This window comes from Erinaceus europaeus, chromosome 18, assembly GCF_950295315.1.
Source record: "Erinaceus europaeus chromosome 18, mEriEur2.1, whole genome shotgun sequence".
Lineage (NCBI taxonomy): Eukaryota > Metazoa > Chordata > Mammalia > Eulipotyphla > Erinaceidae > Erinaceus > Erinaceus europaeus.
The window spans coordinates 12,801,080-12,827,601 of NC_080179.1; the positions used below are offsets into that span (position 1 = coordinate 12,801,080).

General features: G+C 38.6%; 1 protein-coding gene across 2 annotated transcripts in view; it reads left to right on the plus strand.

Annotated features, from left to right (window-relative positions):
• Nucleotides 1-26,522, plus strand: part of TTN (titin) — a 332,848-nt gene that overhangs the window by 33,536 nt on the left and 272,790 nt on the right. For both annotated transcript variants that reach the window (XM_060177642.1, XM_060177641.1), the window contains 22 exons: nucleotides 519-724; nucleotides 1,855-2,088; nucleotides 2,199-2,443; nucleotides 3,609-3,880; nucleotides 3,994-4,158; nucleotides 4,262-4,430; nucleotides 4,531-6,224; nucleotides 6,368-6,649; nucleotides 8,180-8,446; nucleotides 8,540-8,812; nucleotides 8,931-9,194; nucleotides 9,287-9,547; nucleotides 11,387-11,647; nucleotides 12,318-12,581; nucleotides 12,673-12,933; nucleotides 13,044-13,304; nucleotides 13,902-14,162; nucleotides 14,626-14,767; nucleotides 14,855-15,020; nucleotides 18,414-18,645; nucleotides 21,498-21,782; nucleotides 22,008-22,133. In XM_060177642.1, the coding sequence (XP_060033625.1) occupies nucleotides 519-724; nucleotides 1,855-2,088; nucleotides 2,199-2,443; nucleotides 3,609-3,880; nucleotides 3,994-4,158; nucleotides 4,262-4,430; nucleotides 4,531-6,224; nucleotides 6,368-6,649; nucleotides 8,180-8,446; nucleotides 8,540-8,812; nucleotides 8,931-9,194; nucleotides 9,287-9,547; nucleotides 11,387-11,647; nucleotides 12,318-12,581; nucleotides 12,673-12,933; nucleotides 13,044-13,304; nucleotides 13,902-14,162; nucleotides 14,626-14,767; nucleotides 14,855-15,020; nucleotides 18,414-18,645; nucleotides 21,498-21,782; nucleotides 22,008-22,133 (6,591 nt within the window). The remainder of the gene's footprint in view (nucleotides 1-518; nucleotides 725-1,854; nucleotides 2,089-2,198; nucleotides 2,444-3,608; nucleotides 3,881-3,993; nucleotides 4,159-4,261; nucleotides 4,431-4,530; nucleotides 6,225-6,367; nucleotides 6,650-8,179; nucleotides 8,447-8,539; nucleotides 8,813-8,930; nucleotides 9,195-9,286; nucleotides 9,548-11,386; nucleotides 11,648-12,317; nucleotides 12,582-12,672; nucleotides 12,934-13,043; nucleotides 13,305-13,901; nucleotides 14,163-14,625; nucleotides 14,768-14,854; nucleotides 15,021-18,413; nucleotides 18,646-21,497; nucleotides 21,783-22,007; nucleotides 22,134-26,522) is intronic.

Genomic DNA, 26,522 nt, shown 5'->3' on the forward strand with positions numbered 1-26,522 from the left:
ATTCAGTGTTTAAGGAACAGTTGTAAATTATGATTTTTAAATACTTACCAGTAATTCAAAATTAATGGGTCAATGTTCAGGCCAAAGGAAGTACATATATGTATGTGTATGTGTGTGTGTCACAGCTTAGATGTTCACATTTATAGTAGACCATCCTACCTTCCTTTGACCTGCACAACAATCCTCAAGAAAGTCTTTTTTGTCATAAGAAAATCAGTTCATAGGAAGGTAAATGAATTTTCAAAGCCACACAGCAAATTAAGAAGAAGACCTTTAGGGTAGAATCCAAAGGGCTATCTGCTAATATAAATTTTTCTTAATGTTCATGACTGATTTGATGTGTTGGTATAAGTTTGTTTGAAATTCAATCTAATAAGTATTTATTGAGAATTCTGAGAGTAAAATTTGGAAAACCTAGCCTTTTCTTATGAATTGCCCCTAGTATAGGACTAGCTTAAAGCAGTGGCATAAAGGACTTTTTGTTAGAACACTAATAAGTCATCTAATTTTTCCCATAGCTGAGTATGAGTCATTGATGAAGTCTCAGCAAGAAATGTTTTACCAGACACAAATGACTGCATTTGTGCAAGAACCTAAAGTTGCAGAAACAGCACCTGGGTTTATATACACTGACTATGAAAAGGAGTATGAAAAAGAACAAGCCTTAATTAGGAAGAAAATGGCCAAAGATACTGTAATGGTCAGAACTTTCATAGAAGATCAGGTGAGTGTAACAGTAGCCAAGTCAACCATGTCATACGTCAGACTTTCCTTATTCAGTGTCTTTTTGTTTGATATTTTCATTTTCAAGTGATGGTCCGTAGTTAGTACTATTGGTTTGTACAAACTAACTGCTGAGAAGATTGTTTTTTTAAATATTTATAACATGGTGCATGGATGACTTTGGAAACAGAAAATGAAGGAAAAGGCAAATATTAGCACCACCAAATTGATCACTGTTAGGGTTCAGTTATGATGACTATCCCAAATGTAACACAAGGTTCAGTATGATGACTGTCTTAAATGTAACACAATTTGAGAACATCATTAACCCAAGATGTCACAGCACAAGCTGAAAAAGATTTTGATAATATTGATACAAGTGAGAAAGGAATTTTTCAAGATTTTGTGTATGTGTGTTGATCAGTCCTAGCCTCTCCCTCTCTCTGTCTGTCTCTCTCTCTGTCTGTCTCTCTCTCTGTCTGTCTCTCTGTATCTCTCTGTCTCTCTGTCTCTGTCTCTCTCTGTATCTCTCTGTCTCTCTCTCTCTGTCTGTCTGTCTCTCTCTCTCTCTCTCTCTTTCTCTCTGCCTCTAGGGCTATTGCTGGGACTCGGTGCCTGCACTACAAATCCATTGCTATTTTTCCCCTTTTCTTGTCCTTGTTGTTTATTATTGACTAGAAAGAAATGGAGAGAGGAGGGGAAGACAGAGGGGGGAAAGAAAGACAGACACCTGCAGATCTGCTTCACTGCCTGTGAAGCGACCCCCCTGCAGGTGGAGAGCTGGGGGCTCGAACTGGGAACCTTGCGCTGGTGCTTGCACTTTGTGCCATATGCACTTAACCCGCTGCACTACCGCCTGGCCCCTAGTCCTAGTCTCTTAAGGCTAACTTATACCCTTAAGAATGACTGTGAGGGGTTGGTGAAATAGCTCAGTAGTTACACAATAGACTCTTATATCTAAAGCTCCAGAGGCAACAGACTCAAACCATGGCACCACAGCTGGCCAGAGCCAAATGGTACTATGGTCTTTTTCTCATTAAAAATGAGGGTAAAGAAACTTTATAAATATAAAAATGAACTTCTGTCAGGTGAGTCATATTTCTTTAACAAGTTCATCCTTTCGCTACATAGGAATTCCATATTTCTTCCTTTGAAGAGAGACTTATTAAAGAAATTGAATACAGAATAATAAAGACTACACTGGAAGAACTTCTTGAGGAAGATGGGGAGGAAAGGATGTCCGTTGACATTTCTGAATCTGAAGCTGTTGAAGCGGGATTTGACATAAGAATAAAGAATTATAGGATTCTTGAAGGGATGGGTGCTACTTTTCACTGCAAGATGTCTGGATATCCATTACCTAAGGTGATGTTTGAGCATTTATCATACAGCTGTGCAAGAATGAAAATACAGATTAATTTCAATGTGACCCTTCTATCTACACTTTATTCATATATGAATGACACTGTTTGCAGATTGCATGGTACAAAGATGGCAAGCGCATCAAACGTGGAGAGAGATATCAAATGGAATTTCTACAAGATGGCAGAGCTAGCCTGCGTATACCTGTTGTTCTTCCAGAAGATGAGGGAATCTATACTGCATTTGCTAGCAATATTAAAGGGAATGCAATTTGCTCAGGGAAATTGTATGTGGAGCCTACTGCACCACTTGGTGCTCCAGCTTACATACCCACACCAGAACCAGTGAGCAGAATCAGGTAAGACTCGTAATGATTTGGGTTAATTAGTACTTGAGTTGCTTAGAACACCAAAGACGCCAGTAACAAGTAGCTTCAAGTGGGTCAAAAAGAGGAAGACTAAAATAGAAGAGAAACTTGTCATTGGAATACAGATAATTGCCAAGAGTTTTATTTTTTGGCCTGTGTAAGATGGGAAAGCATTTTCTTTAGTAGTTTGCGAGTCCCTAGGACAGTGGTATATATCACTAATATAAAGAAAGAAACATAAACACAGTGTTAATTTAACACTGTGTTATAAATATCTGATTTTTGTAGTAGCCTGCAGTGTAGGTATTCCCATTGCTATTTTGGAAGTAGGAAAACTGGGTTTCTGTGATGCAGTGAAAATTGCCTTAGTTCATTCAGCCTTTTTAAAAAAAAATTATATTATCTTTATTTATTTATTGGATAGACACAGCCAGAAATCAAGAGGGGAAGGGAAGATAGAGAGGGATAGAGACAGAGAGACACCTGCAGCCCTGCTTCACCACTCCTGAAGCTTTCCCCCTGCAGGCGGGGACCAGGGGGCTCAAACCTAGGTCATTTCACGCCGTAACATGTGTGTTCAACCAGGTGCGCCACTACCTGGCCTCTCATCCAACCTTTTTGATGGTACCAGCACTTGAAATTCAGTCCAAACCTTTTGACTACAATGGGTAGATAAGATTTTTTTTCCAAATGTAATTTTTATGTATTTCTTCTTCTTGGGTCAGAAAGTACATGTTTAACTTTCCTTAAGTGTATTTCTTGTTTTATTTAGCTGTTAAACTTATTAATATGCTTTGCCAAATAAATCAAAAACATTTAGTGATTAAATTCAGATGATGAGGAAAAGGAAGAACGAAGGATCATTTTAAGATTTTGAGGCGAGATACATAGCTAAATTAAGTAACTACTGACTGGGAGAGAGGATAAATGACTATATATATATATATATATATATATATATATATATATATATATAGCATTAGGGGCTGGAATACTGTCTTTTGCTTTGAATCCCACTGACTTTGAAGTTCTTCTGAGATGTATAGAAAGAAAATTCTAAAATAGCATCAGTGAGCAAGGCAGAAAGAAATTTAATTATTTCACTGAGTTTTCTATATATGATATCAAAGTTTTCTGCTTTGCCTTTATATTCCAGATCTGTCTCTCCACGTTCAGTGAGCAGATCCCCTATACGCATGTCCCCTGCACGGATGTCCCCTGCACGGATGTCCCCTGCACGGATGTCCCCTGCACGGATGTCTCCTGCACGAAGGCTGGAGGAAACAGATGAGTCACAACTTGAGAGACTGTATAAGCCTGTGTTTGTGTTAAAGCCCACCTCTTTCAAATGTCTCGAAGGACAAACAGCCAGATTTGACTTAAAAGTTGTGGGTAGACCTATGCCGGAGACATTCTGGTTTCATGATGGTATGGTTATCTTTTTCTTACAAATTATTAACCACAGGAATAAGCTTTTATGTGCATTCATTCAAGAAGAAACTATTTTAACACCCCCTATGATATTTATATTTGTTTGACAGGCCAGCAAGTTGTCAACGACTTTACCCATAAAGTAGTCATTAAAGAAGATGGAACTCAATCACTGATTATTGTCCCTGCAACACCCAGTGATTCTGGGGAATGGACTGTTGTCGCACAAAACAGGGCAGGAAAATCTTCAATTTCAGTGACCTTAACTGTAGAAGGTATTTGCTGTTAGAACTAAAAGCAAATTTCCATATCACTGGGATTATAAATTGGTATTTCAGAACTACTTGCCCTAAACTATATATAACCTTCCTCTTTTAGCTGTTGAACATCAGATAAAACCAGTATTTGTGGAAAAACTGAAAAATATTAATGTAAAAGAAGGTTCCCCACTTGCAATGAAAGTCAAAGCTATGGGAAACCCCAATCCTGACATTGTATGGTTGAAAAACAGTGAAATTATTGTACCTCACAAATATCCAAAAATCAGGTCAGTTTGCTTGCATAATAAAATTAAGCTTATCGTATAAATACATCAACGAAGGAAGTTGTAACACTTCTATGTTGATGTTTCTTTTCATCTCCTACAGAATTGAAGGAACCAAGGGAGAAGCTGCCCTTAAAATTGACTCTACTGTCAGTCAAGATTCTGCCTGGTATACTGCAACTGCTATCAATAAGGCTGGCCGGGACACAACAAGATGCAAAGTAAATGTCGAAGTTGAGTTTGCAGAGCCTGAGCCAGAGAGAAAATTAATCATCCCAAGAGGAACCTATAGAGCAAAGGAAATCGCAGCCCCAGAACTAGAGCCTCTCCATTTACGATATGGTCAAGAGCAATGGGAAGAGGGTGACCTTTATGACAAGGAGAAACAACAGAAACCATTTTTCAAGAAGAAACTCTCTTCCTTAAGACTCAAATGCTTTGGGCCTGCCCACTTTGAATGCAGGTTAACTCCCATTGGTGACCCAACCATGGTAGTGGAATGGCTCCATGATGGGAAACCACTTGAAGCAGCCAATAGACTCCGTATGATTAATGAATTTGGGTACTGCAGCCTTGATTATGGAGTTGCGTATTCCAGAGACAGTGGTATTATCACTTGCAGAGCTACTAACAAATATGGGACTGATCATACCTCTGCTACCCTTATTGTTAAAGATGAGAAAAGTCTTGTGGAAGAATCTCAGCTCCCTGACGGGAAAAAAGGCCTACAAAGGATTGAAGAACTGGAGAGGATGGCTCATGAAGGTGCACTTACAGGTGTCACAACAGATCAGAAAGAGAAACAAAAGCCTGACATCGTCTTGTACCCAGAGCCAGTAAGAGTACTTGAAGGAGAGACTGCTAGATTCCGCTGCCGAGTGACAGGTTACCCTCAGCCCAAAGTCAACTGGTATCTCAACGGACAGCTCATTCGCAAGAGCAAAAGGTTTAGAGTTCGCTATGATGGAATTCATTATCTGGATATTGTGGACTGTAAATCATATGATACAGGTGAGGTCAAGGTCACTGCAGAAAATCCTGAGGGTGTGACAGAACATAAAGTGAAACTGGAGATACAACAGAGGGAAGATTTCAGATCTGTTCTTAGGCGAGCCCCTGAACCAAAGCCTGAGTTTCACATCCATGAACCTGGAAAACTACAGTTTGAGGTACAAAAAGTAGACAGACCTGTTGACACCACTGAGGACAAGGAGATTGTGAAGCTGAAAAGGGCTGAAAGAATTACTCATGAAAAAGTGTCCGAAGAATCAGAAGAGCTGCGTAGTAAATTCAAACGCCGAACAGAGGAGGGATATTATGAAGCCATTACAGCTGTGGAACTCAAGTCTCGTAAGAAGGATGAATCCTATGAAGAACTCCTAAAGAAGACAAAAGATGAACTTCTCCACTGGACCAAAGAGTTGACCGAAGAGGAAAAGAAAGCCCTTGAAGAAGAAGGCAAAATCACAATTCCAACTTTCAAACCTGATAAAATTGAACTAAGTCCTAGTATGGAGGCCCCCAAAATTTTTGAAAGAATCCAAAGCCAAACAGTTGGCCAAGGTTCTGACGCACACTTCAGGGTCAGAGTGGTGGGGAAACCAGATCCTGAATGTGAATGGTACAAAAATGGTGTGAAAATAGAACGTTCTGACCGTATCTACTGGTATTGGCCTGAAGACAATGTTTGTGAACTGGTCATCAGAGATGTGACTGCTGACGACTCTGCCAGCATCATGGTGAAAGCCATCAATATAGCTGGGGAAACCTCAAGCCATGCATTCTTACTCGTCCAAGGTAATTTGAATTTTTCTTATTTGATGGCTGTTTCTGTTTGCCTAAGAATATCTATTAGCTTGTTTCTTTTTATCTTTTCTTGTTTTTCAAATTGTGAATGTAATTTAATACAGTGCGTTTTCCTTTTTTTTCTTTTCCTATAGCCAAGCAATTGATCACTTTCACACAGGAATTACAAGATGTTGTTGCTAAGGAAAAAGACAGCATGGCAACCTTTGAATGTGAAACTTCAGAGCCATTTGTCAAAGTGAAATGGTATAAAGATGGCATGGAGATTCATACAGGAGATAAATACAGGATGCACTCTGACAGGAAGGTTCACTTTCTGTCCATACTCACCATTGACACATCAGATGCAGAAGACTATAGCTGTGTACTTGTAGAGGACGAAAATGTTAAAACAACGGCTAAACTTATTGTTGAAGGTAGTAAATAATGATTTTATTGTTCATAGTTAAAACTTGCTATGCAGTTTTCCTTTTATATATATTTTTTTTCTTGCAGGAGGGAGGGTGGGAAATGGCTCACCCAGTCAAGTACATGTCTTGCTATATATGAGGCCCCAGATTAAAATATGCATTCCTAGGGGCCGGGTAGTAGCACAATGGATTAAGCGCACATGGCACAAAGCAAAAGGACCTGTGTAAGAATCCTGGTTCCAGCCCCCGGCTCCCCACCTGCAAGGAGGTCGCTTCACAAGTTGTGAAGCAGGTCTGCAGGTGTCTTATCTTTCTCTCCCCCTCTCTGTCTTCCCCTCCTCTCTCCATTTCTCTCTGTCCTATCCAACAACAACGTTATCCAACAATGACAACAACAATAATAACCACAACAATGATAAAAACAAGAGCAACAAGGAGGAAAATAAATAAATATGGTGTTCCTGTGGCATAGGGGATTGCTATGATGTCTCTCCCTCACTCTGTCTCTTCCCACCCCCCTCTGTAATAGAAAGAAAGAATGAGTAACTTGGCTGTAGTGAATTGCTCATGTGCAAGATTTCAGTGCCACACACACAAGATATTTTAAAACAAGTATTATTTAGGAATTAAAAATAATTTTTGTAGCAATATCATAAATTTCTAATAACTTTTTTATTATATTTATTTATTTGTTGGATGAAGACAGCCAGAAATTGAGAGGGGAGGAAGTGATGGAGAGGGAGAGAGACACCTGCAGTACAGCTTCACCACTTGAAAAGCTTTCCCCTGCAAGTAGGGACCCGGGGCTTGAACCCGGTTCCTTGAGTATTGTAACATGTGCACTCAACCAGAGACCACCACCAGGTCTCTTAATCATGAATTTTTAATTTAGTTAAAACTACTATGTAAATTATATTAGTTTCAGGTATCGATCAATGTCTAAATAATTTATATTGCTGAGACTATAACTTGAATTTTAAAAGACTATTTTAATGCCTTGCATTGTAAAATACTTTTTATTGAACTATAGCTTGTGCTTTTAAGAAAAAATTTTAAAATATTTTATTTTATTTATTTATTCCCTTTTGTTGCCCTTGTTGTTTTATTGTTGTAGTTATTATTGTTGTTGTCGTTGTTGGATAGGACAGAGAGAAATGGAGAGAGGAGGGGAAGACAGAGGGGGAGAGAAAGACAGACACCTGCAGACCTGCTTCACCGCCTGTGAAGCGACTCCCCTGCAGGTGGGGAGCCGGGGTTCGAACTGGGATCCTTATGCCGGTCCTTGTGCTTTGTGCCACCTGCGCTTAACCCGCTGCGCTACAGCCTGACTCCCCTTAAGAAAATTTTTTAAAAGAAGAATTTTAAAATTAAAGTACTCCTTTTATAAAAGGTTTATTTTCAGTCCACCTGTTGACAGATTTTAAGATTATCCCTGATAGTGTGGGAGAGAGAAGAGATTCACAAGAAATTTTGTGTATCCTATGTGGAGATGAATGTCTCTCCAGAGAAATCAACGTTTCCTTATTTGTGTTTCAGGTGCAGTTGTTGAATTTGTGAAAGAACTTCAGGACATCGAAGTCCCAGAATCATTTTCAGGAGAATTAGAGTGCATCATCTCCCCAGAAAATATTGAAGGCAAATGGTATCACAATGGTGTAGAACTTAAATCCAACGGAAAATACACAATTACTTCTCGTCGTGGACGTCAGAACCTCACCGTCAAGGATGTGACCAAAGAGGACCAGGGAGAATATAGTTTTGTTGTTGATGGGAAAAAGACAACCTGTAAACTAAAGATGAAACGTAAGTCTTTCCATTCCTGCTGGTCTGTGGTATGCATCGGTATGGTTTACCAATTTCAAAAATAGATTTTATCATTCTCTTTACATTTCTCAGCTCGTCCCATTGCTATCCTGCAAGGACTTAGTGATCAAAAAGTGTGCGAGAGTGACATTGTTCAGCTTGAAGTCAAGGTCTCCTTAGAAAATGTGGAAGGCGTCTGGATGAAAGATGGCCAAGAAGTGCAGCCCAGTGATCGTGTCCACATTGTAATAGATAAACAGTCACACATGCTGCTTATAGAAGACATGACTAAGGAGGATGCTGGGAATTACTCCTTCACCATCCCAGCCCTTGCACTGTCAACCAGTGGGCGTGTCTCTGTCTATAGTGAGTGCACCTTACTTAGTTTTATGTGCCTGCTGTCATCTGAGCTCAGAAAATTTGATGAGTAGACATTTACAACAAAATTCATATTCATCGATTTTTTGTTTATGTGGCTTTGCAGGTGTTGCTGTGATAACACCTCTAAAGGATGTTACTGTAATTGAGGGTACCAAGGCTGTACTTGAATGTAAGGTCTCAGTCCCTGATGTGGCTTCTGTGAAATGGTACTTAAATGATGAGCAAATCAAGTCTGATGACCGTGTACAGCCTATTATCAAAGGCACCAAGCAGCGACTGGTGATTAACAGGACCTATGCTTCAGATGAAGGACCTTACAAACTGATGGTTGGCAAAGTTGAAACCAGCTGCAATCTTTCTGTAGAAAGTAAGAATTCTCCCACATAACTCATCAGTATGCAAAGCATCCTACTGTTCCAGTGTGCTAATTACCAAGAGATTGCTTTCTTTTTCCCTCAGAAATTAAGATTATCAGAGGTCTGAAGGACATTACTTGTTCAGAAACTCAGAATTTGGTGTTGGACGTTGAACTGTCCCACTCAGGAATTGATGTTGTGTGGAACTTTAAGGACAAAGAAATCAAACCCAGTTCTAAATATAAAATTGAAGCTCACGGGAAAATATATAAGCTGACAATTCTAAATATGATGAAAGACGATGAAGGAGAATATACATTTTATGCAGGAGAAAATATGACATCTGGAAAGCTCACTGTGGCAGGTTGGTGCATTTATCATTTAGCCCACGTTCTTATGTAGGACGGTTGCTTTAATTTGGGGAATTGTTGCCGATTCTGTTTCAAATTCCCATCACTTCCCCTCTGTCATGTCTCTACTTATACTGCTTTCAAAACCAATAGTGTGTGTGTACACACACACGCACATGCACACACACACACACACACACACGTGCCTAAATACTAAATGACCTTCCAGGTATATAAATGTCATGGCCTGCATGAAGTCTTCTTAATCACCCCATTTGTATGAGATCATACTGCTCTAACTTCAGGACCACATTATGTGTACTTCTGTTATGATGCTTACCATATACTTTTCTTATTCCCCATTTCTTCTTGTATCAGGGTATATACTTGCAAAACTGAAGTTGCTTTTCTCTCCATGTATTCCAGTATTTTAACATGATAGATAATTAATGAATGCTTATTGAGCTGAGTTTTAATTGAAAATTTTCTTCACTGAAGATACACTTATTTTTATTATTCTTATTTCTTTAATATCTTTTGTTCTCTTAATACTTTTCATGATCCCAATAGAACACACACACATATATATTAATGGATCTGTGAATCTCTTTTAAGACATGAAGTATATGATTGTCATGCCATAGAAACACAAAACAGGTCATCATTAGTTAGTGTGACTCATTAAAATTTAGGTATGGGAGTGTTGTAATTTTGCACTGAGATTGAAATGTATTGTCCATGACATCTGGTATATAAGCAAGTGGCAAAGGAATCTTATTTGTCTTGAAAGTTTCATTGTTTAAACTTTATTACATTACCATAAGATTTCCACAGAGATTTGACCAGGAAAAATATTAGGGGACAAAGTTTCATATCCTGTACTTTGATATCTCTGATATGAATTATACACTCTTAGATGTGTGATAAAAGAGAAAAATATAAGTCTCTGTGTGATCTTATCCAACATTTGTTTGAATCAGGAATCATGAGAAACTCAGGGCACAAAAATGAATATTGTGTGATGGTTTTTCCTGAGGAACTCACAGTTAGTAAGGGACAGATGCATTAACAACAGACTCACTGGAGAAGTAATTATTTCTGCTAGTGGATGACAATGCGGAAGCAATAAGGGACACACTTCATCGAAGAGATGATACTTGTCAAAATTTACTTTACAGTGTATTAGAATTCCTAATCATATGAGAACAGTGATGACTTGAACATTTTATTTAAGTATGACTATGCAGCAGAAATTGATAGTGCTAAAATAAAGAATAAAACATTTAAACCAATTGTTAAGAAAAAAAAATCTGAAGTCCTAATTTATTTTTCCCAATCAGTTATCAGAGATATTTACAGGAAATAATTCCTAAGGGACTAAATAATATAACTTTGAACAATTAATTGAATTAGAGTTTATGACATAGGATGCTACACATTATGGTTTAAAGCTATATATTACCTTTAAAGTCGCTTTCCCTCTTCGAAGTCTTTTCCTTGAGAATCACTCATGCATATTTAGAATAAACGGTTCCTGTGAGTCTTTTTATTATAAGTAAATATAATTTATTAGACATTTTATGATGTTCAAGACCATGTTTTTAGTTTTTGTATTTGCATTCAATCACATAAGTATATATTTATCGTGGCCAGGCAAGTGACCTAGTGGTACAGTGAAAGTCTTGCTTACATAAAGTCCTAAATTCAATCCCCAGGACCACCTATGCCAGAGTGATGATCTGGTTCTCTCTCTCTCTCTTACTCAGTAACAAAACAAACAAACAAACAAACACCTTTATTTGTCAGTTGGATACTTTCAAAGAAGTCACACTTGTATTTTTCTTTGTCTGAAGGGGGCGCCATCTCCAAGCCACTCACAGATCAGACTGTGGCTGAATCCCAGGAAGCTGTGTTCGAATGTGAAGTCGCCAACCCAGATTCTGAAGGTGAATGGCTCAAGGATGGCAAACATCTTCCTGTGAGTAACAACATCAGAAAGGAATCTGATGGTCACAAAAGGAGACTTGTCATTGCTGCCACCAAGTTAGATGACATAGGAGAATACACCTACAAGGTGGCTTCCTCGAAAACCTCTGCAAAACTCAAAGTTGAAGGTCAGTGAGATTATAACATGTTTTTTTTATTTCAAATAATATTATTTCTTGTTGGTTAACATTTTAAAAGTTAAATAGTGTGACCTTCTTTATTGCATAAAGTCTTCATAAGTCCAAAGACCTTCTTTCTGAGCCATATATCATAAAGTGAGAAGTTGACTGTGTTTTTACAAGAAGAAACCATTCCAGCTCTACGGAATAGCTAAATTAGATGCTCTCACTATCCAGTCCTCTTCCAGTTTCCTCTACTCAATTCATTAAGCTGTTCTTATTCAACCACAATATTTACTCCATTCAAATATAGAAAGAGCACTGTAGAGCTTACATTTCAAAATGGGCCCTGAGTTTATTCTAAATGACCTCAAGGCATTTTAAAATAGAGTTTCTGCCTAACTGCAAGACTTTTACGATTATTATTTTATTTGTTTTTATTTCTATTTCTTTTTTTTAAATTTTTTTTTACCAGAGCACTGCTCAGCTCTGGCTTATGGTGGTGTGGGGGATTGAACCTGGGACTTCAGAGCCTCAGGCAGGAGAGTCTCTTTTCCATAACCATTACCTACCCTCTCCCTTACCTTGCATAAGTATTCTTTTACAACATATTCAGATAATTATTCAAGACTATTATTACTTAATAATGCCATTTTTAAAACCAATATTGTATCTACAGCTGTCAAAATTAAGAAGACTCTGAAGAACCTCACAGTGACAGAGACACAAAATGCTGTTTTCACTGTTGAACTTACACACCCATATGTAAGAGGTGTCCAGTGGATCAAAAATGGAGTCGTACTGAAACCCAGTGACAAGTATGATATCTCAGTCAAGGGTACAGTTTACTCACTGACTATTAAGAACTGTACTGTTGTGGATGAATCAGTGTATGGTTTCAAGCTTGGAAAACTAGGAGCCAGTGCCAGACTGCATGTTGAAAGTAAGTTGACCTAGAAACACAGTTCTTTAGCCAACTCCTGGTTACCTTGTAAGTTAACTCTATCTCTGCTTTGCTTCCACTTCCCCATTAGCTGTCAAGATTATTAAAAAGCCAAAGGATGTGACTGCTTTGGAAAATGCCACAGTTGCCTTTGAAGTTAGTGTTTCCCATGACACAGTTCCAGTAAAATGGTTCCACAAGAATGTGGAGATTAAGCCAAGTAACAAACACAGGGTGGTCTCAGAAAGGAAGGTCCACAAGCTGATGCTGCAAAATATTTCCCCGGCCGATGCTGGTGAATACACAGCTGTGGTGGGGCAATTGGAATGCAAAGCTAAACTCTTTGTGGAGAGTAAGTATTAACTAATCATGATGACATTTTCCTAGATGAGACATTTGTTTGCTCCCTTGACCTATTTTTAATAAAGTGTACTAATTAAAGTGCTCTCTGATTTTCCCAAGCATTACATATTACAAAAACCATGAAAAGCATTGAGGTACCTGAGACCAAAACTGCCTCTTTTGAGTGTGAGGTGTCCCACTTCAACGTCCCTTCCATGTGGCTGAAGAATGGCGTGGAGATTGAGATGAGTGATAAGTTCAAAATAGTCGTGCAGGGAAAACTCCACCAGCTCATCATCATGAACACAAGCACAGAGGATTCAGCAGAGTACACATTTGTCTGTGGCAATGACCAAGTCAGTGCCACCCTCAAAGTGACCCGTAAGTAATAAATATATGTATATATGTTTATTAAATAATATATATAGAACATTCAGTGCAGTCATCATTATTCCATATTTTATATTTTCCTTCCTGGCTATTTAATCTATTCAAACACCTTTAATTAAACTGCCTACAGTGTGTTCTATTTAATTTCAGGACTAATAGCTCCATCAACCTAAATAAAGTTCTCAAATTACAATAGTAAAAAAAGTGGGAGTAGATAGCAAAATGTTTATGCAAAGAGACTTTCATTCTTGAGGCTCAAAGTCCCATGTTCAGTTCTCCACACCACCATAAGCCAGAGCTAATCATTGCTCTGGAAAAAAAAAAAAAAAAAAAGAAGAAGAAGAAAAAGTACACCAAAATTTTTTTTTAAATTTACAATAATACTGATGTACTTCAGTATCTGCTCTTTCTGTCTATCTATTCCTTGGCACTATCCTGTAGAGAAAAACTATGAAGGTATCATTCATAGCTCTTATCTCCAAACTGTTGTCAGGCATACTAAAACCATTCCAAATTTTCATTCTGTATCTGTTAAAACCCATATCATCTTGATCTATCCTTGGGTGTCTTCCCTTCCCTTCACTACAGCCATTATGATCACATCCATGCTGAAAGATATCAATGCTGAAGAAAAGGACACCATTACCTTTGAGGTGACAGTGAACTATGAAGGCATATCTTACAAGTGGTTAAAGAATGGTGTGGAAATCAAATCCACTGACAGGTGCCAGATGAGAACCAAAAAGCTCACACACTCACTGAACATCAGGAACGTTCACTTTGGAGATGCTGCCGAATATACCTTTGTGGCCGGAAAGTCGACATCAACAGCCACCCTTTATGTGGAAGGTAGGGGCTCCATAAATATCAAATACACTTCAGAAAATGTTCCTCAGTGCAGCAGTTGATCATGAATAAATAAAGTATACTATGACTATGCAAATGGATGCTAATGAGAATAAGAGGGCTGACCCATGCAACAAAATGATTAACTGTGAAACGTATTGCCAAGTGAAAGAAAATAATCTCAAAGGATCACACATTTTGTGGTTATATGTGTAGTAAATGTTCAGAAGACACAAATATATATCTGGGGGTGGATATGAGCAGTGGACGGATAGCCAAGGGATACATAGGGTTCCCCTCAGGGGTGATAATGTTTTAAATAACCATCAGTAATGGTCACATAAACCCTCAATGTAATGAAAACCACTGAAATTTATACTTGTAATTGGTCAGCTGTACAGTACATGAATTACATCTTAGTAAAGTAGTTTAAAAGGTTAACTGTTACATGTTTTTTTTTTCCCAGCTCGTCATATTGAATTTAGGAAACACATTAAAGACATTAAAGTTCTTGAAAAGAAACGAGCCTTGTTTGAATGTGAAGTCTCCGAGCCTGACATCACTGTGCAGTGGATGAAAGATGGCCAGGAACTACAGCTTGTGGACAGGTGAGCCGTTCTGCCATGCTGCATTCCGTTTATTCTCAGTGTGCTTTCAGTTATTAGTCACTAAACTTGGTTTCCGTCTCATCACAGAATAAAAGTGCAAAAGGAGAAATATGTGCATCGCCTTCTGATCCCGTCTACACGGATGTCTGATGCTGGGAAATATACAGTGGTGGCGGGAGGCAACATGTCCACTGCTAACCTCTCCGTTGAGGGCAGAGATGTTCGAATCCGAAGTATTAAAAAGGAAGTTCAGGTATTGTCAGTATGCTAAAGTTCTGACAAAATGATCAGCAGCTCATAACCATACTTTTATATTTTAATTGTTGCTATTTAATCATTGTCTTCCTTTATAATTTTATCTGTTTATTTATTTATTTATTTTTAAGAATATAAGGCCCCAGGAAAGAGAGGCCTTTCTTTTTTATTGTTATTGTAGTGATTATTGTTGTTGTTATTGGTGTCATCATTGTTGGATAGGGCAGAGAGAAATGGAGAGAGGAGGGGAAGACAGAGGGGAGAGACAGACAGACACCTGTAGACCTGCTTCACCACCTGTGAAGTGACTCCCCTACAGGTGAGGAGCCGGGCGCTTGAACCACGATCCTTACACTGGCCCTTGTGCTTTGTGCCACATGCACTTAATCCGCTGTGCTACTGCCCAACCCCCTATTTATTTTTTTAAGGTTTTAAAATTTTTTTAAAATTTATAAAATGGAGATATTGACAAGACCATAGGATAAGAGGGCTACAGTCCCACACAATTCCCACCACCAGAACTCCCTATCCCATCCCCCACCCCCCCCCCTTGAAATCTTTCCTATTCTTTATCCCTCTGGGAGTATGAGCCCAGGATGACAGAATGGGAAAAGAGCTTCACATGCCATACATCAGATAAGAGGCTAATAACCAAAATAGATAAAGAGCTCATCAAATTTAGGAACAAAAATGCAAATAACCCCATCTGAAAATGGGAAGAGGATATGAATAGAATATTCACAGAAGAGGTCTGAAAGGCCAACAAACGTGGCAAATTGCTCTAGGTCACCGATTGTCAGAGAAATGCAAATAAAGACAACAATGAGATACCACTTCACTCCTGTGAGAATGGCATACATCAAAAATGACAGCCACAACAATTGCTGGAGAGGTTGTAGGGACCAAGGAAATTTATTTATTTTAATGAGAGCTACAGAGCGAGATAGGGAAAGAAAGTGACCAGGATACTGCTTAGCACTGGCTTCTGGCGGTGTGGAGATCAAACTTGAGACCATGGAACCTCAAGCATGCAAGTCTTTTTCATGACCATTTTGCTATCTTCCCAGATAATTATTGTCTTCTATAGAGTAAAATCAGGACCAGAGGGATCTCAGTAGTAGGACACATGCATTCCCAATCACAGAGCCTGCATTCAAGTCCTGACATGATATGGGAGTGTCATAGCATGAGAGGAAACTCTTCTTTTTTTTATTATTTATTTTAAAAAGGAGACATTAACAAAACCAAAACCGTAGGATAGGAGGGGTACAACTCCACACAATCCCCACCACCAGACCTCTGTATCCCATTCCCTCCCCTGATAGCTTTCCTATTCTTTATCCCTCTGGGAGTATGGACCCAAGGTCATTATGGGGTTGCAGAAGGTGGAAGGTCTGGCTTCTGTAATTGCTTCCCCGCTGAACGTGGGTGTTGACTGGTTGATCCATACTCCCAGCCTGCCTCTCTCTTTCCCTAGTAGGGTGGGTCTCTGGGGAAGCGGAGCTCCAGGACACACTGGTGGGGTTGTCTGTCCAGGGATGTCTGGTCGGCATCCTGCTGGCATCTGGAACCTGGTGGCTGAAAAGAGAGTTAACATACAAAGCCAAACAAATTGCTGAACAATAATGGACCTAAAGGCTGGAAAAGTACAGATGAAGTGTTGGGTGGTACTCACTGCAGACTATTGTGTACTTTTGCTTTCAGGTATATATTTTGCCCTAGTTTATGGATACGTGTGAACATATGCTCTATCTCAGGGGACCTGGTCTATATCTAGATTTTGAGGGGATACTCTTCTGCAGCAGTGTCTCTCCCTTTCTCTCTATCTGAATATATATATTACCAGGCAGTTCTCAATACATAAAGCTCTAGCACCACAAAGACAAACAAAAATCACTTGATCTTTCTGGTTTACAATCTTCTTTTAAAATCAGTTTACCCAGAGTTTCCACTCAGGGAATAATAAGTAAGTCCTTGACAACTCTCTAAATGCTTCAATTAAAGCAGCTATAAAAACATCACTATGTAATAAGCAGCAACAACCAGAAAAGAACTAAAAAATTAAGTTGAGGTAGTCCCACATCAGGTAGAATCAAGGGAATTTAGAATAGCAAGGAATTTTCCCCAAAAATTTTTACTTACGGAGAGGTAGGATTGTGGGGATATGGGCTGGTTCTTAAGAGAGCTTGGTTCTTAACAAGGATGCTAACCTAACACCTTTGCTTTCTAATACATGTTCAGAGGTTGTGCTAATCTTCTTACTGACATTATGGAATAACACATTAAGAAAAACAATATCTTAACTCTGCTTCATCTGATTGGCCAGCCCAAAAGAACCCGGCTTTACAGCCTTTACATCATAGTTGGACAAGTCTTCAGTGACAACTCATAAAGCCTGTATATGTGTTCCATTCTTTATTTTCCAATTATGAACCTTAATTTTCTCACTTAAAAAATGACAGTGATGGGCTGGTGAGATAGTTCACCTAATAAATTGCCTTCAATGCCAAGTGGGTATCTCAGTTTTGAGCCCCCAGTTAACCACATGGAAGTACTTCAGCTTTGGCGCTTTTGTGGTCCTTTTAGAGAAATAATTGTAATAAAAAGAAAACCAAAAATAACAGTTCCTACATAGCCCATAGGGTTATTGTTCAAACCATATGAATGGAATGTCAAACAGTGGTAACATGAAAGAGTGCTATAAATATAAAGGCCCACAGATGCAAATGACCATTATTTATCTAGTTAATTTAGAAATAGACATTGAAAGATAAAATAGGGAGTCAAGCGGTAGTGTAGCAGGTTAAGCGCATGTGACACAAAGCACAAGGACCGACTTAAGGATCCCGGTTCGAGCCCCCAGCTCCCCACCTGCAGAGGAGTCACTTCACAAGTGGTGAAGCAGGTCTGCAGGTGTCTGTCTTTCTCTCCCCCTCTCTGTCTTCCCCTCCTCTCTCCTTTTCTCTCTGTCCTATCTGGTACCAATGACATCAATAACAACAATAATAACTACAACAGTAAAACAACCAAGGCAACAAAAGGGAATAAATAAATAAATATTTTTTTAAAAGGAAGATAAAATAATTGTCTCCCTGGGACAACCTCCCACTGCAGTGCAAGTGTAAGCATAATTCTCTACAAAAGAACTATTGTTCTATTGTTTTCTTTGTGGTCTGGGAGGTGGTGTGATGGATACAGCATTAGGCTCTCAAGAATTACCATTTTCCAAGGATAAACAGGAAGAATCATAATGTGTTATGACTAGTCAATTGTTCCATCAGTATTACAATATATGGATTTTGCATGTTCTTCAAATAAACAGTTTTAGAAATAGCCCAACTGAAAGGAAACTAGGGATTTCATCTTCATTTTTACATTGTTTAATCAATAGGTCATTGAAAAACAACGTGCTGTGGTTGAGTTCGAAGTCAATGAAGATGATGTTGATGCCCGCTGGTATAAAGATGGCATTGAAATCAATTTCCAAATTCAAGAACGACACCAGTATGTGGTGGAAAGGAGAATCCACCGCATGTTTATTTCTGAAACCAGGTTTAGCGATGCTGGTGAATACACCTTTGTGGCAGGAAGGAACAGGAGTTCTGTTACTCTCTATGTCAATGGTAGGTCAAGATTTTAACATGTTTTGTTGATCCATCTGAACTTATATCCTTTAAGTTTCTAAAGTTTTAACGTTCCCTGCAATATCTCTAAAAATCTCGTAAATACTGCTATGGCTGCAGTTACATTTGCTTTCATATTATATCTATGAAAAAGTGATGACAGTTTTTAAAAGGACTGTTAATATACCATTTCCAGAAAGCCCTTACTGTAATAATAACTAGATCCTTCCTTAGTTGGTCAATACAATGGAACATTCATGATATGATAAGAATAGATCTCAAATAGGTTTCAGAACACAGTGGTCAGCTCTTCTGATTCATTATCCTTGACCCTAACTAGTAGCACTACCAAGTGATATCTTTGTGGGAGAACCTAAAGGTTCCTTTAAAACCAGGGAGGATCTAAACAAGCTACAAATAACATGGAACTAGGTTCTCTCTGCCCCGAACCCTAGAACCGAGGTCTCTTACTTTAGACAGACAGGGAATTCAGTGTGCCCCAAGGTCTGAGAGATCTGAATAAATAAACCCTCTTCTTCCTTCCTCCCTCTTTCCTTCCTTCCTACCTACCTTCCTTCTTCCCTTCCTCTCTTTCTTTCTCTCTTTCTTCCTTCCTCTATTTCTTTATTTCTTTCTTTTCAGTGTCTGCACCATAAACCCACTGCTCCTGGAGGCCATTTTTCCCATTTTTGGTGCCCTTGTTATTATTGCTGTTGTTGGATAGGACAGAGAGAAATTGAGAGAGGAAGGGAAGACAGAGAGGCGGAGAGAAAGACACCTGCAGACTTGCTTCACTGCTTGTGAAGCACCCCGCCCCCCGGCTTCAACCAGGATCCTTGTGCCATTCCTTGCTCTTAGTGCATATGCGTTTAACCTGGTGCGCTACCACCTGGCCCCCTAAAGCCTCCAATTTCTACATAAACAGCCTTAAAGCTATAGTCTGGGAACTGTGCACTGGGTAGAGTGCTAGAGTTGCATGTATGTGACTCACAGTTCTAGCCCCAGCATCACATATCTAGCGGTCTGTCTTGCTATATATGAGAAACCTTCCCCAGAGTCCTTTGTTTTGATGCAATTCACTGTGCCTGTTCCAAGTTTCACTTTGTGCTCTCCCTCCTTGTCCCTATTTATTAATTCCACTTAGAAGTGAGATCGCACAGTATCTGTCCTCTTTTTGGCTTATCTTACTTAACATGGTGTTTTCAAGTTCCATCCAAGATGATGCAAAAGATGCCTCCTTTCTAGCACCTAATCAGTATTCCTTCGTGTATATATACCACAGTTTTTTTAGCCACTAATCTGTCCTTGACCATCTAGGTTACTTCTAAGTTTTGGTAATTGCAAATTGTGCTGTTACCATAGGTATACGTAGAGCTCTTCTCATTAGTGTTTTTGTTTCCTTTGGGCAAATCCCCAGGAGAGAAATTGCTTGGTTATAGGGTAAGTTCATTTCTAATGTTCTGAGAAATCCCCAAACCATTTTCCAGAAGGTTTGGACCAATTTACACTCTCACCAGCAATATAGATTTTCCCTACATTCTCTGTAACATTTGTGTAATGTGCAAATATCTTCTCTCAATTGCTAGACTGCCTCTGTGTGTGTGTGTGTGTGTGTGTGTTAGTAGTAGTTGTTTAATGTTCAAAAAGCTTTTGAATTTGGACCTAGGAAGATAGCTTAATGGCTATGCAAAAGACTTTTACACCTGAGCCTCTAAGGTCCCAGGTTCAGTTCCCCAGTACCACCAAAAGCCAAAGCAGATCAGTGCTATGGTAAAGAAAAGAATAATGATATAGTCCCATCTGTTTATTCTTATCTTAGTTTTCTTTGCCATTGAGGCTAAATCTCCAAATATATCTCTGAAGGCAAAGACCTGACTGTATCCCTTATGTTGATTTCTGTGTGTTTTATGGTTTTGTGGCTCATATCCAAATCTTTAATTCATTTTGAGTTAATTTTGTCTACAGTGTCAAGTGATGTTCTTTTATCTTTCAGCTATTACTGTTCAGTTTTCTTCAACCATTTGTTGGAAAGGCTTTCTTTTCTCTATTGTGTAGTTTTGACTCCTGTGTCCTGCACTAGATGTCCACATACATATGGGTTTACTTCCAGGCTTTCTATTTACCTCTTTAGCCTGAATGCCTGTCATTATTCCAGTTGTACAGTGCTTTAATGACTAATGTTCTGTTGTGTAGTTTGCTATCAAGAATATGATGCCTTCATTCTACTTTTCTCTCCAAAGTCCTTTAGCTGTGCCTGGTCATCTGTGGTTCCATACACATTTTATTATAGATATAGTTATTCTTTTATTAATTAATTAATTTATTTATTTGAAGAATTAAAAGAGAATTTTAAAAAATCTACTTAATTAGTCTGAAAAAAAATAGCCCTTCATTCCTCCCTACATACTGATTACACTTCTCTGGCACTTACATATAAAGAGATGAAATGACTTTGACAATCACAAACACAGCTGAATGGGATGAGTCACTTCATCACATCATCTGCTGATATGACTTTCTAAAACATGTAGCACTTTGGAGTGTCTCTAGAATGAATACCTTAGGATACTATCACTACACCAACACGAGACCTCGTGTTGAGAAAACTCACATTCTCTGCAACCACCACCAATATCAAAACTGTATTTCTAAGGCTTTTCTCACTACTTAAGGACATAATTCCAAATGTTTTCTTGGCACTGTGATATAATAGTCTGATGCAAGTAAAGACGTCCCAGTTCCAATGCATTATGTCCAGGTACAGAATCATCTGGCAAGCAGTGAATGCACAATCTCACAGTCTTGCCTGTTTTGCACTTCTTTATGGACTGTTTGTTTTTATTTACTCCCAGCTCCAGAACCACCCCAAGTTCTTCAGGAGCTGCAGCCCATCACTGTGCAATCTGGCAAGCCTGCCCGCTTCTGCACGGTGATCTCCGGCAGACCACAGCCCAAAATTGCCTGGTACAAGGAAGAGCAACTGCTTTCCACTGGCTTCAAGTGCAAATGTCTTCATGATGGACAGGAATACACACTTCTGCTAATTGAATCCTTCCCAGAGGATGCTGCTATCTACACCTGTGAAGCCAAGAATGACTATGGCATTGTAACAACCTCAGCCTCACTCTCAGTAGAAGGTAAAAATCCCTTGCTTTTTCTCAGCTAAAAATAAAACCTAAGAATCCAGCCTTTGTGCTTTCATAGTGCATTTGAAAATACAATCTGGAGCTCATAAAAGTAGATTGCTACCCAGCTTTGAAAGTGCTTTCCTGTGAAATAAATTAAGATGAATTGACATGCTCTATTCTGTGAGTTCTACTTGGTGACTTAATCATGACGTATCTCTGATCCCTTTTCTTTAGTTCCAGAAGTTGTATCTCCTGATCAGGAAATGCCAGTTTATCCTCCTGCCATCATCACCCCACTTCAGGACATTGTCACTTCTGAGGGACGGCCAGCCCGCTTTCAATGCAAAGTTTCTGGAACAGGTGGGTGTACAAAATCATCATTGTTTACATTTAACAGCAACAAGAAATAAATAAATGAAAGGCACAGGGCTGGTGGTTCCTCATTTTCCCCTCACAGCTATCATGTTCAATTTGAAGCTAAGTGGGAATCTTACAGACTTATTTGAAATAGTCATCATATCACAAGATCAGAGAGTGCATGTCTGGATGTGTCAGGCTCTGAGTTCAGTTCTTGGTGGGCCAGAATATGAACAAGTGGCACTCTGGTTCCTCATGCCCCAAATATTTTAATTTTTTATTACTTTTAAAAAATTTTTTATTTTTATGTTTTATTTTATGATTATAGTTGATTATATATATATGTATATATAATCCTTTATGAGTATAATAGATTATGTATTGTTCCTCTTAAAAACACAAGAGAAAATTTAAATCCCAGGAACTGGACAACGGCACACGGTTTACATGCACCATTACAGTGCACAAGACCTTGGTTTCAAGTTCCTTGTCCTCACCAGCTTTATGAGCAGTGAAGTAGTGGTGTTCTCTCTCTCTCTCTCTCTCCTTTCTTTTTTATTTCTCTGTCTCTATCCAATAAATAAATAATAAAAATCTTTAAAAAGTTAAACCGTACTATAATCATTTAAGACCCATTATAATAGCAACTACTGAGTTTTAAAGAAGTTTATATGTAAGACATTCACTCTAAACGTGATGCTGTAAGAAAAAGTATATTTCTCTGAAAGACAGTATCCTGAAGTAATCAGAAGTAAGACTTTCTGGTTAGGGTGGTTGGATATGAATTTTGTCTCCACTGTGTGATCTTAGGAAAATTTGTCATTTCTCTTTTCCCTTAATGAATAAAATGAGGGTAACCGTGCACCCATGTCCGACTACATGAACACACTTAGAATGAGAGCAAAGAATCTTAGTACCCAATACCTGGTGCTTGAAAATAGGAGCTCTGAGCAAGTAAGCTGCATGAGTGCGAGAATGGATCTTTACACTAGAATAGCTCCTAGTACATGGTAGATGGTCAATAAGTAATTGCTACTTGGACAGATGAATCATCACTAAATGACTATCAGTCATTTAAAACTATCATGAGAATCAAATTAGTTAACATGTCAGCTCATATCACACAGTAGTCATCATATAGTTAATCCCTCAGCTGTGATAGTTGGGGTCTTTTCCCAAATACCATCAGTTCTTTCCCACACACAGGATCCTTGGTAGAACAAGACAAAACGTCTGGAGGCATGTCAAGTCAATTATAGTTTAGACTGACGTCAATCAAATCGAACCCAAATGAAAAGCATCTCCTCACTCTCTTGACTTTGATATTCCACCACCATAAAAAAATTCTCAAAGAACTGGCGCCTCACTGCACTCCTTATAAGTTTTATTGTTCTGTTTTTTTATGCTTCTTCCATTAGCTTATGACCCAGTCTCTACATTGCAAGAACCATTTTCCTAAACAATTTAGCATTTCAATTGGTTTTCTATGACCTAGTGATGTCATCCTTTCAGCTGTTGATAGTAGGTCTAAAAATCAAATCAGGAAACGATTTGATTTTACGAGCATAGTTAGAGGCTGTAATGTCTGTAAAGCACCTATAGGCATCAGTAGCAAGTGACTGGTGCTCAACACATTAAGTTTATTATAGCCGGAGAGAGGAGTTACAAATACATCAAAGTGTGATGTTGGGTGAGCAACATGAATGAATATCATATACTTCGTGATTCCAAAGCATGTTAATTGGAAAACTACTAAGTGTCAGCAAATGAGGACTGATTTGATAGTACCCTACTAAGACAATATAGAAAACACATTTCAATGGGGCCAGGCAGTGATGCTCTGGGTTAAGCACATATAGTACTAAGTGCAAGGACCTGGGTTCGACCCCTCACCCCCACCCCGGCTCCCTACCTGCAAGGGGGACACTTCACAAGCTGCGAAGTAGCTCTGTAAGCGTCTGTATTTCCCTCCCTCTTTCTAAATTTCCCTCCTCTCTTAATTTCTCTCTTTCCTATCCAATAAAAAAATGGAGAAGATGACTGGCAGGAGCCATGGATTCAGAGTGCCAGCACTGAGCCCCAGCAATAACCCTGGAGGCAAGAAAAAAAGAAAAGAAACTAGGTTTCAATATTAAATTAATCAAAGCCATACTGAATAATATACCCATTCATTTTTTAATTATTATTGAGATCTACTTGATATTTTACTTTATATTGGTTTCAGATAGACAAAGATACAGTCCCATTGAACTATCAGAAGAGATTTTTCAAACAAATATATATGTGTGTGTAGTCTAAAATAATAATAGTCTTAACAACATTTGTATGTGACTTTTTAGTTGATAAATCCTATTATCTGTTTGTCTTTAAGATGTTTCAAACATATATTTGATGTACTCTACAACATTCTAATTTGAGGGATATCTCAGTAGTTGGAAACAAAATTTGCAGGCCTGAGACCTCAGGGGTCTATCAGTTTCTAGCACTAATACATACTAGAGATAAGCAGTATTGTAGTCCCTGTCTCTCTCCTTCTCTCCTCCTCCCCACCCCAGAAATAAAATTCCAGTTGTGACAGAAAAAGAAAAATCTTTTTTGAACTGAAGTCTTTAAATGTTTGCATGGCCTTTGTAAATTCATTTGGTCTCAACACTCTGTGCAGTAATATTTATATTTATACAGAGGTTTTAGTAGCCTCTTAGAAACCTATTGTGTGTTATAGAAATTAAATTTGCACATCTGGTGAGATTGGGAATTTTCCAGATAGTATGGGGTAGGTGAAATTAAATTCTCTAATTAGAATGTCTTTCAAAAGCTTGCAAAGAAGCTAGTTAGCTTACGAGTAGAGAGTGTGCCTTGCCATATGTATAACTCAGGTTTGAGCCCCAGTACCATGTGGAAGTACCACGGTGGCACTGACCTGGTATTATCTTAAGACAGTAAATCCAGGCAAACTAGTTAAAGGGATCAATTTTATGATGACAGAAGGAAGCTGAATTTTCATTGAAGAAAATAGTGCAGCATATATCAATACCGAATCATAATGTTGTCTATCTGAAACCTATAATGAGCTGTAAACCAGTGTTAGAACAATAAAGATTTTATGAAATGAAATAAAACAAAATAGATACAACTGTGATTTCTACAGTTGAGAAAAAATAGCATGTGTCTTCAGGCATGTTTTTGAGAGCTTAGTACTTACTGAAGCATGGAGCCTGTCAAGGATTGTGTTATTTTGTTATTTGCTGAAGAACTTTGTTGCCACCTGCTGGTGGAAGAAAAAATTGGGCATTCCCATTTTAACCCTTAAGAGAGGCTTCTTGCTGTTTATTCTACACACTATAATATCATGTATAGGTCTACAGACTAACGACTAACTAAATTAAATAATAAATAGCCAATCCATTAAGAATTCCCACTACCATTTAGACATCTACTAAGTTTTTCTTTTAGCAACATATATTGCATTCCTACTATGGACACATTCTATAAGGTGCTAGCAATGTCAAAACCTGGTACTTTTTTTTTTTTTCCTCCAGGATTATCACTAGGATTTGGTGCATATACTATGAATCTACTGCTCCTAGAGGCCATTTTTTTTTCTACTTTGTTGCCCTTGTTATTGTTGTTGGATAAGACAGAGAGAAATCGAGAGAGGAGGGGAAGACGGAGAGGGGGAAAGAAAGACCCCTGCAGACCTGCTTCACCACTTGTGAAGTGACCCCCATGCAGATGAGGAACTGGAGGCTTGAACCAGGATCCTTGTGCCAGTTGGTCTTTGCTCTTCGTGCCATGTGCACTTAACCCACTGCACTACCGCCCAGCCCCCTTAAACCTGGTACTTTTTATGGAGCTCAGGGTGGAGGTGAAGATTGTACACATGTCCAACCAGATTCTAAGACTATAAGTCCTGTAGCAGCCATGTACTTAGTGCTTTCTTTCATGAAACAAAAAAATGCATGGACTGAGGACTGAGGAATTACAGGATCTTTGAGCACATTGGCATTCCAGGCAGAGAGCAACATTCATAAAACTATAAAATCTTTCAAGACCTCTTCATATGCTGAAAATAACAAGTGGTTTCATTATGGTTGGGAAATAAAGGAATGAGTGTGTGAGGAGGCTGGAAAAGAAAGCCAGGGCTAGAGACTAAAGGCTTTGGTCTTTTGTCCTTGATATTCTTCTTTACACTGAGGATCTGGAAAGGTTTATTTTTATTTATTTATTTTCCCTTTTGTTGCCCTTGTTGTTTTTCATTTTGTAATTGTTGTTGTTTATGTCGTCATTGCTAGGTAGGACAGAGAGAAATGGAAAGAAGAGGGGAAGACAGAGAGGGTCAGAGAGAAAGATAGACATCTGCAGACCTCCTTCACCACCTGTGAAGCGACTCTC